The sequence below is a fragment of the Podarcis muralis genome, chromosome 13, assembly GCF_964188315.1.
Source record: "Podarcis muralis chromosome 13, rPodMur119.hap1.1, whole genome shotgun sequence".
Taxonomy (NCBI): domain Eukaryota; kingdom Metazoa; phylum Chordata; class Lepidosauria; order Squamata; family Lacertidae; genus Podarcis; species Podarcis muralis.
Window position 1 is genome coordinate 34,075,937 of NC_135667.1, and position 14,032 is coordinate 34,089,968.

The following is a 14,032-nucleotide window of genomic DNA, read 5'->3' on the forward strand; positions in this document are numbered from 1 at the left end:
GTGACTCATACTTGGCGTTACAAGAGAGGTTGCACAGCCTGAATTTTGGCTACCCTCCTGCTACTCTCCTTACACGGAAACATGAGATTCTGTGGAGCCTGAATGGCTTCCAGTTGCTCGTTTTGCAATGTCAACTAAAGGAACATCAAGCACAGAGATGATAATTCTAATTCTAAATCATTCCCTCTATTATCCAGCATCCAGGCCTTGGGTGCTATTGCTTCCCTAGCCATAGCAGCATCTGCAAGAGAGAGGTATCAGCAGTTTGGGGAGAATCTCAAGCTTTGCAGAAGTACTAAAATATATACTGGGGAGGGAGAATAAAAACCTGAGGGAGGAGGTAAACTACACAGTCCAATGAGGTCTGAGCATGCTCAGCAGACACAGTATGTGAACTGTTGGGCAGGGCGGGTTGGGAAATGGTATGTCTGCTATCCTGAACATCAGCATTCCACAGTGAAATATTGTTACAGGTCCCACTTGTTAAGAGTTCTAGACTTTCCTCAAACCTCATTCTCCTCCCCTCATTCACCATCTGGCTTAACTTCTTAGTCCCCATACATTGTTGTAACTAAGCCTAAGTATGCATCTTACTATATAATAAAACGTTAAGACTGTTGACCACCAATAGCCAGCTATGGCAACTCCAGCTCAACAAGATGATGATGATGATGATGATATGCTACCCATCTGGCTGGGCTGCCCCAGCCACTCTGGGCAGCTCCCAACAAAATGTTAAAAACTCAATAAAACATCAACTATTAAAACATCAACCGTAAAACATCAAGCCCTGCTTACTCCCAAGTCCATACCTCCACCCTGTCACACTGAACTTAGGGCTCTCCATAAAGTGCTATGAATCTTGATGGTGTTATGCAGACAAACAAATCAGTAATGAAATTACTGGCAGTCGGTTTGCTAATGTTAAGGAACAACTGGGGCCAGGAAAGAAAACTCTTTTGGATTTTGGAACTGCAAGACTATTGCCATTTAAGCCAACAAACTACAGAAGAAGAAAAAGTGCACTCACTGGAACAGTTCTTCGTCGGTGGAGCTGTTCTGCGTTTCCAGAGCTGCAAACTTCTGTTTGAGAATATTCACTTCTACCTCGAGATTCTCCTTGCTGCTCCTTAAAGTATCCAAGTTCCTCTGCAGATCCTGAAGAGTCAGAGACAGGAAGGTAAAACTGGAGAATCGGAATCACCCAGTTTGCTCTCAGTGTCATAGGAAAACTAAATGTACTTCGCATTTACAAAGATTCAAATATACAAACACCCACCGTTCACCCGGCCAATTCAAAACTTAAAGCTCATCTCCTCAAGATTCAAATGCTGCCTGCCACCCCCATGGATGAATACCTTCTACTCCACCGGCCTCTATATTTTTACCTCCTTTTCCTTTTGCAGTTTGATACTGTTTTCTGTAACTGCCGCCAACTCCGTCTGACCAGAGGCCATCTGTAAAGCCTGCAGATCCTGAGCTCTCTGGAGCTCCATGGTCCCAGTCTGCAACAAATGGACTTTATCTTCAAGCTCCTTTGCTTTTTCCTGGACACACAAACACAGGGTGGGGAGGTGAGAACAGCGACTGTAACATCTGAAGCCGGAGTTTAAATATTTATATGGGTACAACTGCAGCTTGAAGGATTCCTTGAACCAAGAAATGAAGAAAGCTCCTGCTTTTCCCGAAAACACTAGGGACCAAGCTACACCTGACATTAACTTCATCTTTGCAACTAACCATGCATTATTATTATTATTATTTTTAAAAGGAAAATTGCATCATCTTGTGGGTGGTGGTGGTGGAAATAAGTGATTATAAGCGAGATACAAGAGCAGGCATGTGGGGGGAATTTAACCGTCTCCCCCTTTGCTGCTATGACAAGGAAAATCTCTCATCTGAATCTACTATCTACATGGGGTATCTGTGTGGCAATAGGGGTTTTCCTCCAAAGCATATATCTGTTGCAGAGGAGAAAAGGGTTACATTCTCCCTCCATGCCTGCTCTGATCCCACTAGTTACCACTGCACCAAGATGGTGCAATTTGCAACTCTAAAAAACTTGCAGGACTAGATGCAAAGATGAAGTTAGCCTCATGTGTCGATTGCACCTTCTTCTTCCCCATCCTCATGTGCGTCAACATGAGCAAACGCTTTTGCTTTCTCACCAGCTTCTTGTAAGTTCTGCATCTTTTGGGTTGTATCCTGCTAAGTTATATTCAAAGAAGACCTACTGAAATCAGTGAAATTCTATTTGAGGGACCATAGGTCCACCATCTTCGGTCTACACTGACCGGCCGTGGTTTTGCAGGTTTCTCAGGCAGGAATTTTTCCTAGTCTACAGACTGAACCCGAGACCTTTTATGTGCAAAACATTTTTTCCTTTCCACTCGGTCCCTGCCAAAATTACTTCTGATGCACTAAGTAATCAGGATTAACCATACACATTTATCAAAATGTATTCCTACTTTGGAGTGTGGGAAGAGCTTCAACTGGAGCAGTAGCCTTACGATATACCGAATACCCCACAAAGGGAAGAAACCATATAAATGCATGGAATGGGGAAAGAGCTTTAGCTGGAGTAGCAAACTTAGGGTTTAATCACACTTACGTTTTGCCCTGCTCTTTCCAGGCACAGGCTGGCACTTTAAAACTCCGTGTCTGAGTGCTCTTTTTTTTTGGTGCCCGTGAAAACCCACTCTTTAAAGCTAAAATGCAACCAACGGCAATTTGGGATTTCCATGGATTGCAGTTTGCTCCAATTCTGCTTTAAAGAGCGGGTTTACGAGGGGAAAGCTCCAGGGCAAAAAGAAGAGCATGCAACATAGAGCTTTAAAATGTGCCTGGAAAGTGTGGAGGAAAGGTAAGAGTGGATAAGTCCATACTTTACATTGCAAAAATGCACACACGGGAGAAGCCATTAAAATGCATGCGGTGTGGGAAAAGCTTGAAGGAGATAAGCAGCCTCAGCTTACATCAACAAATACACACTGCAGCACGAACCATTTAAACGCATGATGTGTGGAAAGAACTTCAGTGTTAGCCTTACTTTGCAACTTCATACTAGACCACTGGTGGAACTTAGGTGGGCCGATGCAAATTTATTTACTTATTAAATTTATATAACTCCCTTCATCAAAAGATCTCAGGGTGGTTCACATAATACTTAGCAATGCATTATTTAGTATTTACTTTTAACTACTGATTTTATGCATTGTGCTTTTTTAAAAAAGTTGTTTTTAAATCTTGCCTTTCAGCGACCATTTTAATGTATATTTTATGCTCTTTGTAAACCACTTAAGAGGTTTTATTTACCATTTATTTTAACACAAATGTTGTTAAAATAAATCTGCAAGTCCTTTATCGCTGCGGCAGTTTCTGCGGAGACTGACTTGCACTTCTAAACATAATTCTATGGGAAGGAAGTCTATATAGAGTTATTTGATCCATGCAGAGACCCCAGGCTCAGGGACTGAGTGTGGCCCTCCAGAACACTCCATCTGGCCCTTGAAATTCTCCCCAGGTCACACCTCTCTCCTGCCCTGCTTCACAGCCTCCTTGCCTGGCTGGAATGTGTCCTTGAACTCTGATAATAATGTCTTACTTACTGAATGGAAGAAAAGGAAAGGAAAGCAGCCCAGGGCACAAACATAAAATTTATATTAATTGGCCCGCCCACCAATGGCACCCATGCCCTAGTATTTTATTTGTGTGTGTGTGTCCTACCTCTGCTGCCTTGAGTTTCTCCTGCAGGTCCTCATTCTGGTTCTGAAGGCTTTTAAGGTTTTCCTTCAGTTTCTGGTTTTCCTGAAGCAAAGTTGTGTTTTGCTGCTCAATCTCCTCCACTTCTCCCTGGAAGAGCAAAGGGGGGAAAAGAATGCAGGTTTTTTTAGCAAGGAGTTCTGGGAAGAAGAAGAAGGAGGAGGAGGAGGAGGAGGAGGACGAGGACGAGAGACCGGAATCCATCTTGGGCAGGCTGGCTGAAAGCTGGCTGCACTGCTGTGGGAGGCAAGTCACTCTTGAAATAACCATGCTGTAAGATCTGGACTCCCTCCATGCAGACTGAAGGTGTAAATAGGCGAATAAACCATATTTCTTAAAGCTACAACAGTCTCCGCCATGTCTCAATTCTCCAAAAGAACACAGACCCTGGGTAAGGGCCTGGAACCCCCTGGGCTCTTTTATTGCTCAGCAGAGAGTGGGGGTGGCACCCAACTTTTGTAACATTGCTCATCAACAGGCAGCACTTGGGCATCCTAGTCGCAGCTTTCCCCACTATTGTGCGCAAATGTCATGCAAAAGCCGTATTTTCTTTGCCTCTTTTGTTGGTGATGCGTATTTAGCCACCCATACCAAACTCTGCGACTAAAATATCAGCATGGCAAAAGCAAGTGGACCATAGCCAGGTTTAATTTCTTTCTCCCTTTTTGTTTTTTAAGGAGGTCGACAGATGAAGCAGCACATGCCTCCGGACATCAGTCTCGGGCAAGTCAGCGTGTAACATAAGGAGGACTGAAAAAGGACCCTCCTGAGATCACAGCTGCTCGCGGTGTCAAATGCTTTGATTAAGTCAAGGCACTTGACGCTGTGAGCAGATGTGCTCTCTGGGGGCTCCCTTCTTAAAACTTGGCCGACTTGGAAGAGGATGTGTCAGCAGAATTTGATCTTCTCCACAATCTGAAATGTTGGGAAGCTTTGTTGCTTTTGACTCTACCCCCTTCTGCCCAAAGGGGTTTTTTGGAGGGGGGCTGTGTACAAACCATACATTCAAAGCATGTAGCTTCCCCCTCAAGGATCCCGAGAACTGCAATTTGTTAAGGGTGCTAGGAATTGTAGTTTTTTGGGAGGGGGAACTACAGCAACCCAGGATTCTTTGTGGGCCACTGAATGCTTTCAATGTATGATGCGTATGCTGCCTTGGCTTATTAAATGCCTCCGTATTTCCCCATTCTGGCAGGGAAACCCCCTACCTGAAAAAGCACCTCTCTTGCAGCACCATCTCTGCCTGTTCCTCCCAATCCCTCTTCTTCCATGAAGGTAAAGAGGTAAAGGGACCCCTGACTGTTAGGTCCAGTCACAGACGACTCTGGGGTTGCAGCGCTCATCTCGCTTTATTGGCCGAGGGAGCCAGCATACAGCTTCCAGGTCATGTGGCCAGCATGACTAAGCCTCTTCTGGCGAACCAGAGCAGTGCACGGAAATGCCATTTACCTTCCTGCCGGAGAGGTACCTATTTATCTACTTGCACTTTGACGTGCTTTTGAACTGCTAGGTTGGAAGGAGCAGGGACCAAGCAACGGGAGCTCAACTTGTCGCGGGGAATCGGACCGTCAACCTTCTGACCGGCAAGCCCTAGGCTCTGTGGTTCAGACCACAGCGCCACCCGCATCCCTTTCTTCCACATAACCTTTACCTTAATCCAGGTGTGCCCAAAGAGGGCCAGATTTGATGAAGTGAACATGCGTGAGGGCCAACCAAAGTTGTTGTCCTTTTTTAGGATTGAAGTTATTGACTTTGGGGGGGGGGCATTTCCCCTCAAGGTTGCTGAGCTTTTTAAAGGATTTGAATCATTGACCTTTATTTTGGATTTTACCCCGGGAAGGAGCTGCCTGTGGGGGCCGGATTAAACCAGCCAGCGGGCTGGATTAGGCCCCCAAAACAGACTTTGGACATGCCTGCCTTAATCCCTTGGTGCCTTATCCAAAACAAAGCCTAGGAACACAATAGCCACATTTATGCCTAATCAAACCCCCTCTCCACATTTGTCCTCTTCAAAGATTGTAAGCTCCTTGGGGCAGGGCCCCTTTTTTTTTTTGCTCATGTGTATTTTTCAAGTGCCACCTACACTGGTGGCCTTGCGTCTCAAGTACAGAGGAAAAAAGAACAATTGCAGGAGAGTACAGAGGCAGAGCAGGATTGCTTTTCCATATGGCTTCTCTTCTCGGCTGCTTCGCTGCCTTTTAAAGCAGCGCTGGAGATTGACTCATCTGCATTAACACATAACATATAAAAAGCAAAAAGCCCCTAGAGAGGTTGGGGCTTCAGCGTGGGATCTTCTACGTACAAAGCACTGTGCTTTTATCACATATAGGAACTCATAGAAATAGTCACTAGAGGTTACTGCAAGGGCACAGATGTCACCTTTAGGATAGCATGGGGCACTCCCTTCCCCGCTCTGAAAATCAGCCTACTGCACGACGCACTGTGAGTCACATGCAGTGTACAGTGAGGCATCCTGTTCAGACTACACATAGTGACAAAGGCAGAAGAAGGGAACAAACAAGGAGCCATAATGGATTGGCAGAGGCTTGGGAAAGTCGCAAATGAGCCACTACATAGCCCAGGGCACAAACAAAGGAAGCGAACCTGCGTGGTAACCACCAACATGTCATCCTCGGTCTCTGCACGGAACTGGAAGGGGACGCTGGCTCCACGGACGAGGCCATCCTGGTCCACGTAACAAAACTGGTAATATTCATCGTCCTTTGGCAGGTAGTAGGCTGAAAGAACAAAAAAAGCCACATGTAATTTTTAGCTCCTTCAAGCATGCAAAGCTAACACACCGAAGTTGACTTCTACCTGGTCAGACTTATTGTACTGATGTTGAGATTTATTTTTAGCATGCAAACAATATTTCAAGAAATAACACCACCAAACTCCTTCCCTTCCTGCCACGGACCTTTAAAGAGCACCTCCTGAAGTTCATCGTCGCTGCTGTCGGGGTTCCTTGGCAAAGGCGCCCACACAAACGTGAAGTATTCGCGAGCGGTCTTCCACCCCACCTGCAACATCAAAATATTTGAGTGGGATCCTTCAACGAACCGAGAAGCAGGCCAAGAGTAGTAACAGTTTAGCAAGCTGTCCTCTTCGTGCCCTAATCCAGTGCACTAAAAGCAGCCTGTTCTAAAACAAGAGACGTATTTACACAGCAGGTTTACACAATAGCGTAGCTAGGGGGCAGGGCACCCCTGGCGGCACTTACCTTTGGGGGCGGCCTGCTGGAGCCCAAGGTGGCGCGCAAGGCCAGGTACCCCAGAGTCTGGCATGCCACTCCCTAAAGCAGCATGGCCCAGGGTGGTAGCCACTGGGTTTACAGGACAATTATATCACATGTCCACACAGAAGAGGAAAGTCCAACTAAAGATTTTAAGGACATCATCCTTAAACCAGTTTATTAACAACAACAACAACAATTTCTCTCTCACTCTGTTGAGATCTTAAACAAAATAATTCACAGCAACCCCCCCCCCAGCAGATTATAATTCCCAGGATTGCTTGGATGAAGCCATAACAGTGAAAATGGTACAAAACTGATATTTGTAATATACACACTTGCAAAGTTATGCACACTTGGCTCCAACAAATGCACCATTTTGCTTCCTTCTAGGAAAGGAAAACATTCACACACAGACACAATTTAATTTCTTAATAGCACTTAAAGGTTTTTAATGCTTTTTAAGGAAAAAAGTGCATATGCTACCATCCAAGATCTAAGCTCTCCCAGTGTAGAATACCTTCCTGATAACCTCACCCTGCCTCAGCCAATCAGCTATTATCTCTCCTCCTTCCCTGCTCTGACAAACCCCTCAGCTTTCTGGAAGAACTCCATCCAGAGAACAATATCTCCTCTGAAGCTTTATAACCCTGCTTTGACTGCTGTGTTATAAAGCAAGAGATTGCAATTTATCATCAGCCAGTTCCAATGTCCACGGTGCGCCGCAAATGACAGCAGACTTACCCTGAATATGCCCACCCAGTCCTTCCGGCGTGGGGTGATGTGCCGAGAAATGTTGTAATGGCAAGTTATATCTGCTCCAGGGACATAGTATTTGTCTATGTCTGTGAAGATGACCTGATTGAAGGCCCGGCAATCTAGCAGGACGGCAGAAGTGGGAGGTTCCTCCGAATTGTTACATAATGCAGCTTCCATCCTGGATTCTGTAAAAAGGACAATGAGGGGAAAACAGAAATGGAAAAAAAGAAAACAAAAAAGAAAACCAAGGGCAGTTAAAAACAACCACAGCTAATTTTGACCTCAGGATGTCATCTCAACTGTATCTTAACAAGAAGATATTCACGGCACTGGAGGAATTTTGCCCAATAAAACATTGCTGGCATTGAACACAGGAGCAACGGAAAGGTTACAGGGCAGGGAAAGGGAATGTTAACCCTACAGTAAGAAAAACACCATTGCCCAAACCCCATCCTTTTTCTTGTAAGGGACCAACTACACATTTGCATGTGGATCCCCAGCATTGTTGAAATAAATAACAACAACAACAACAACAACAACAACAATAGTAGTAGTAGTTTGGCGAGGGAGAAAGGAATTTTGCTGGAGAAACAAAGAGGGGAGGCGGTGTGCTATCCCTTTCCCACCCACCACTTCTCTGCTCAAAATTACCTTTCCATCAGCTCTCTCTGTGGGATGTATGTATCTCTTCCGGTGTATGTGTTTGATAAAAAGGTAAAGGTAAAGGACCCCTGGGCTGTTACACCCAGTCAAAGGCAACTATGGGGTTGCGACGCTCATCTCACTTTCAGGCTGAGGGAGCCAGTGTTTGTCACGTGGCCAACAAGACTAAACCGCTTCTGGCACAACGGAAGACCGTGACGGAAACTAGAGCGCACGGAAACGCCATTTACCTTCCTGTCACAGCGGTATGTTTGGAGCCTCACACGGCTGGGATGTACGAAGCACGGTGACCAAGACTGAGCTACAAATCAATGAGTGCCTTGTTTTATACCAGGCCTCTGTAATGACGTCACTAGGGCCACATTCACACCATACATTTAAATGACTAGGGTACCACGGTAAACATTCAGGGCTTCCCCCAAAGAATTCTGGGAACTGTGGTTTGCTAAGGGTGCTGAAACCTCTGCAGAGCTTGTCTAAGGCAGTGTTTCCCAACCGGTGTTCCGCGGCACACTAGTGTGCCGCGAGACGTTGCCTGGTGTGCCGTGGGAGGGAGGCGGGCGAGGCGGGCGGCGAGAGGCGGGGCGGCGGCGGCGAGGATCCGCGTCGAGCCGGGGGCGGCTCCGCGGTGGTGGTGCCGAGGTTTCTCTCTCCATTCTCCCCTCTCACACACACACAAGAAATAACACAGGATCAGCTGACAGGACCCGGCCAATGGGGCGGCGGCGGGGCAGCGCGCGCAAAAGGGAGGAGCGCGAGACGACGGCGGCGCAGGGCGGGAGGGCGGCGCATTGCGCGTGCTCAAACCCGCCCTCCGAGGCGCACAGGGGAGCTGGGCAAGCGCCTTCTTCAACCACGCGCTCGTTTAAAGAGGCAGCGCCCGGGCGGAACAGAACTCTGTGCCTCTCGCCTAGGGATGAAGGCGGGCACCGGCTTAAGCCAGTAGTAGCCTAATAATGCATTAACTTCCGTGGGACTTCCAAGTAAACACAGTAGCCCAGCGCCTCCCTCCCCAAAAGGAGGGGGAATTACAGCAGCGCAGGCGACTCCTGCGTCTCCCCGATATTTAAGGCTGCCATCCCTCGTGCACACTTACGCGGGAGCAAAACCCCGTGAACAAACTAGGGCTTACTCCAGAGTAAATACGGGTAGGATCTGGCTGCAGTTGTACAAGAAGAAGCAATTGATAACGTTTTCGTGCCTTCGGGATTGCCTTCACGCCTTCCTCCTCCCGGGTCCTTGAGAGCGCGGGAAGCGGCAGCGCGAGACCGGCGTTGAGCCTGGTAGGTATTGCGCTTGCCAAGGCAGTCATTTGGGAAATGAAAACTTGCAAAGCAAGCAACCAGTTCAATCTGAAGTACGTGTATGCTTAATATCCTGTATCTGAAACCTGTTCTGCCCCCTCCCCCACACTTGGTGCCATTTTCATCTACACATGCAGCAGAGTAAGTTGACCCAGAATAGTACCAATTCAGATGGGAGAATGACAGTGCTGAATGCTTTCCCATGTAGAACAGTCCCTGCAAATAAAAACCTAGCATATTTGGAAGAGGGATGCTAGCCTAACCATTACCTTCTATGCTGTTACTATTTTTTTATTTTTTTTTACATAAGTAAAAAGTTACCTTTCCCCATCTGGCATGGTGGTGTGCCTCAAGATTTTTTTCATGAAACAAGTGTGCCTTTGCCCAAAAAAGGTTGGGAAACACTGGTCTAAGGGATGGGGCGGGAGTCCCTGGTCATCTAGGAGGCAAGTGGCATTCTTGGCATGACAGCCAAGTTGGGACACGGGTGGCGCTGTGGTCTAAACCATTGAGCCTCTTGAGCTTGCCGATCAGAAGGTCAGTGGTTCAAATCCCCGCAACAGGGTGAGCTCCCCTTGCTCTGTCCCAGCTCCTGCCCACCTAGCAAACCTAGCAGTTTGAAAGCACACCAGTGCAAGTAGATAAATGGGTACCACTGTGGTGGGAAGGTAAATGGTGTTTCTGTGCGCTTTGGTTTCCGTCACAGTGTCCCGTTGCACCAGAAATGGTTTAGTCATGCTGGCCACATGACTCGGAAAGTTGTCTGTGGACAAACGCTGGCTCCCTCGGCCTGAAAGCAAGATGAGCGCCACAAGCCCATAGTCGCCTTTGACTGGACTTTTTTTTTTTTTTACCCAGCTGCCCCTTGCCCTACATGGGCCTGGGAGCTACAATTCCCAGAGTTCCCGGGAAGAGTGATTGTTTGTTAAGCCACTCTGGGAATTGTGGTTCTGTGAGGGGAACAGGGGGTCTCCTAAATACAGTTCCATCCTCAGCAAGTCGCTTGGGCTGCCTGCCAACTGCCTGCCGGCTGCTTTCTGTCACCACACTGCAGTTGGCATGGCCGTCTACTGGTGGCCACGTGAACTTCAGTGTGACCACAGTTTTTCTCACAGAAATGTAGTGCATGTGAGTGCACTTCTTTTGTTATTGTTATTCTCTTCCTCCACAGATCAGACTGAAGGCTCGTATTTGAGCAAAGCTGTCCGCATTCCCGACAAGTCTAACATGCACGCGACACATTTCTGGGGGCTGGCAGTACCAACATGGCAACTGCCCTCATGACTCGCCAGACCCATGTACATTTCATTCAGATGTTACTGGAGCAGGATTGGGTGTGGAGCAGGATTGGATGAAACAGCAGTATAGCCACATGAATTGGCCTTAAGTTTCTTTTATAGTTAAAGATGGAAAGACGGATAGTAGTAACATGTCGGGCAATGACAAACATGAGCATGCCAACTTGGTTATTTCATAATGTCATTTCCTGACCTGAGTAAACAGGGCAAGCCCGTGGACAAACAATAAATTAAATAAGGTTATCTATAATGGGCACCAGTGTACCCTCCAAAGTCCAACTTGTTGAATAGTGAGGTGTTCTATGGAAATGGTTATTACCACAAGACCAGGTGAAACAGTCTCCTCAGGTAGCAGACTTAAAGCATTATTATAGCAGCGAAGTGGAGACAGATAAATTTGTCCCACAGTGCATGATCCACTGGGGATCTCTTCATCTGGGCTCCCAGAGGAGAATTATCCTGGTGGGTTACAACCTATTCTTCCTTTACACTAATTGAAATCTTCAGTTCCCCAAACACCACTAACTGTTTGTCTAAAATAGTATCACAGACAACAAGGAGCATATTCAAGGGAACCCCCAAAATTTGCAGAAGTACAAAGAAACCCCCACAAATCATTCTGGGGAGGGGGGAGCAGGGGAATCAAAAGGAGCCAAATTACCCCTGAACAGCCCAATGGGGACTGATTGAATATGCTCAAGAGGGCACTGAATGCTGAAGCGTCAGGAGTGGGGGAAATGGAAAACCCAAGAGAAATGGAACAGTGTTTCTAAGAAGACACAGCTGATTGCTACTGTTAAATGCTCTACACAGCAACATTATGATGCAGGCCCTATTTCCCCCCTCTATTTCCTGACTTCAGGGCCAATGTTTATTTAGCCAAAATGGCACCACCCATGCACTGTGGGGAGGCTTTCCTCCTCTAAGCAGCCCCTACTCCAAGAAGGGGGGATTTTTGAAAGTGCAAATCAGGCCAGTTGATAGCTGAGCCATAATTTCAAATGTCCCCCCTCTTCTCACGCCCAATAAATGTTTTGTTACACTAGCAGACCTTCCTACGAAAGCTTATACCAAGAACAAACTTACAGTGGTGCCTCGCAAGACGAAATTAATTCGTTCCGCAAGTCTCTTCGTCTTGCGAGTTTTTCGTCTTGCGATGCACGGTTTCCCATAGGAATGCATTGAAAATCAATTAATGCGTTCCTATGGAAACCGCCTTCAGACCAGGTCCGGGGACAGTCTGTCCCCCAACCTCTTCTGAAGGCTGGGGGGGGACAAGGGCTTTTCTTCCCACCCCCAGCATTTTAAAAAAACCCGGGACAGCGGAGGACTTCTCCGCTGTCCGGGACGATCTTAAAATGCTGGCGGGCGGCATTTTAAAATCGCCCGGGACAGCGGAGGACTTCTCCGCTGTCCGGGGCGATTTAAAAGCCCCCGGGAAGGCAGGCAGGGGGGACAAAGACTTTTGCCCCCCGCCCGCCTTCAGAAGAGGTCCAGGACCTCTTCTGAAGGCAGGCGGGGGGCAAAAGTCTTGGCTCCCCCCCCCCGCCTGCCTTCAAAAGCCATCCAGGACAGCGGAGAAACGCGCTGCCTTTCTCCGCTCTCCTGGGAAGGCAGGCAGGGGGGAGCAAAGACTTTCGCCCCCCGCCCGCCTTCAGAAGAGGTCCAGGACCTCTTCTGAAGGCGGGCGGGGGGCGAAAGTCTTGGCTCCCCCCCCCCCTGCCTTCAAAAGCTGTCCTGGACAGGCTTCGCGGACCTCTCCGCAAGCAGCGGGAGCGCTCCCGCTGCTTGCGGAGAGTTGCCAGCATGCCGAAGCCTGCGCGCGCTGAGATCAGCGCGCCCAGGTTTCGCGGCCCTGTCGCCCGGCTTCGGAACATCGTTCCGAAGCCCGGCGGCGGGAGGTGTTCCCGCCCCGCCGCCCGGCTTCGGAGGAGCCTTCCGAAGCCCGGCGGTGGCGGGAGGAGGTGTCCCCGCACCGCCGCCAGGCTTCGGAGGAGGTCCGAGGACAGTGGGGAAGACGCGCTGCGCTTCCCCGCTGTCCCGGAGATTTCCCTATCGGCTGTCGTCTTGCGAAGCAAGCCCATAGGGAAATTCGTTTTGCGAAGCACCTCCAAAACGGAAAACCCTTTCGTCTAGCGGGTTTTCCGCCTTGCGAGGCGTTCGTCTTGCAGGGCACCACTGTAGTTGGTTTCTAAGGTGCTATTGGACAATTTTTATTTTTTTTATATATTTCGACTGCGTCAGACCAACACAGCTACCCACCTGAATCTAATTAGCAGAAAGGGAGCATCTTTGGTGCACACCAGCTAAAATGCTGACTCAAGCCAGGGTAGCCAAGATGGGGCCTTCCAGGTGTTGTTGAACTACCAACTCCCATCATCCAGGCTGGCTAGGGCACATGGGGGCTGGAGTCCACCATCATCTATAGGCTACCATGTTGACGACTTCTGTCTTGGGCCAATCCAAAATAAAATATTCTCTCTGGTGCTTCAGGAGCAACCTGATCGGGTCCTGGCCAGTCACCAGAGAGGAGGAGCTCTCTCCCCAGACAGCTTTCCTGCTTTCCCAATTCCAGGAAAGCAGAAGCACGAGTTCCCTGGCTGATCCTCATAGCAGCGGAAGAGCAGCAAGACATGACCGCTCCAGATAACAGAGAGAGAGGGCATACAGGGTGAAGGAAATTGGTGGGGATGCCAGCAGCCAAATATGCGTGGTTTGTTTTTGATGCTCCGCTTGCTGGCATCACAATCAAGCCATGCGGGTCTTGATGACACCGATATTTAAATACTTAAAAAGGGAGAGAGAGAGAGTGGGGGATATCGGAACACTCACAGATCTCAAGTTGCACAGCACAGATCCATGCAAAAACGTTGCTTTTACTTTTAAACGGGGTGGGGATGTTTCTTAAGCTAATGTTTATGGAAAGAGAATACTGGAAGCTCTGAAGATTTCCAGATCTCTGTGATCACTTTCCCCACAGCTCCAACAAAGGCAACATTCCAGATAAGGCAACT

General features: G+C 48.1%; 1 protein-coding gene across 2 annotated transcripts in view; it reads right to left on the reverse strand.

Moving 5' to 3' along the window:
- Window positions 1-14,032, reverse strand: part of CALCOCO2 (calcium binding and coiled-coil domain 2) — a 31,699-nt gene that overhangs the window by 10,018 nt on the left and 7,649 nt on the right. For both annotated transcript variants that reach the window (XM_028701815.2, XM_077917354.1), the window contains exons 2-7: window positions 7,739-7,938; window positions 6,680-6,782; window positions 6,367-6,500; window positions 3,727-3,852; window positions 1,389-1,547; window positions 1,031-1,158 (exon numbers count right to left, since the gene is read on the reverse strand). In XM_028701815.2, coding sequence (XP_028557648.2) covers window positions 1,031-1,158; window positions 1,389-1,547; window positions 3,727-3,852; window positions 6,367-6,500; window positions 6,680-6,782; window positions 7,739-7,930 — 842 coding nt within the window. In that variant the 5' untranslated portion in view covers window positions 7,931-7,938. The remainder of the gene's footprint in view (window positions 1-1,030; window positions 1,159-1,388; window positions 1,548-3,726; window positions 3,853-6,366; window positions 6,501-6,679; window positions 6,783-7,738; window positions 7,939-14,032) is intronic.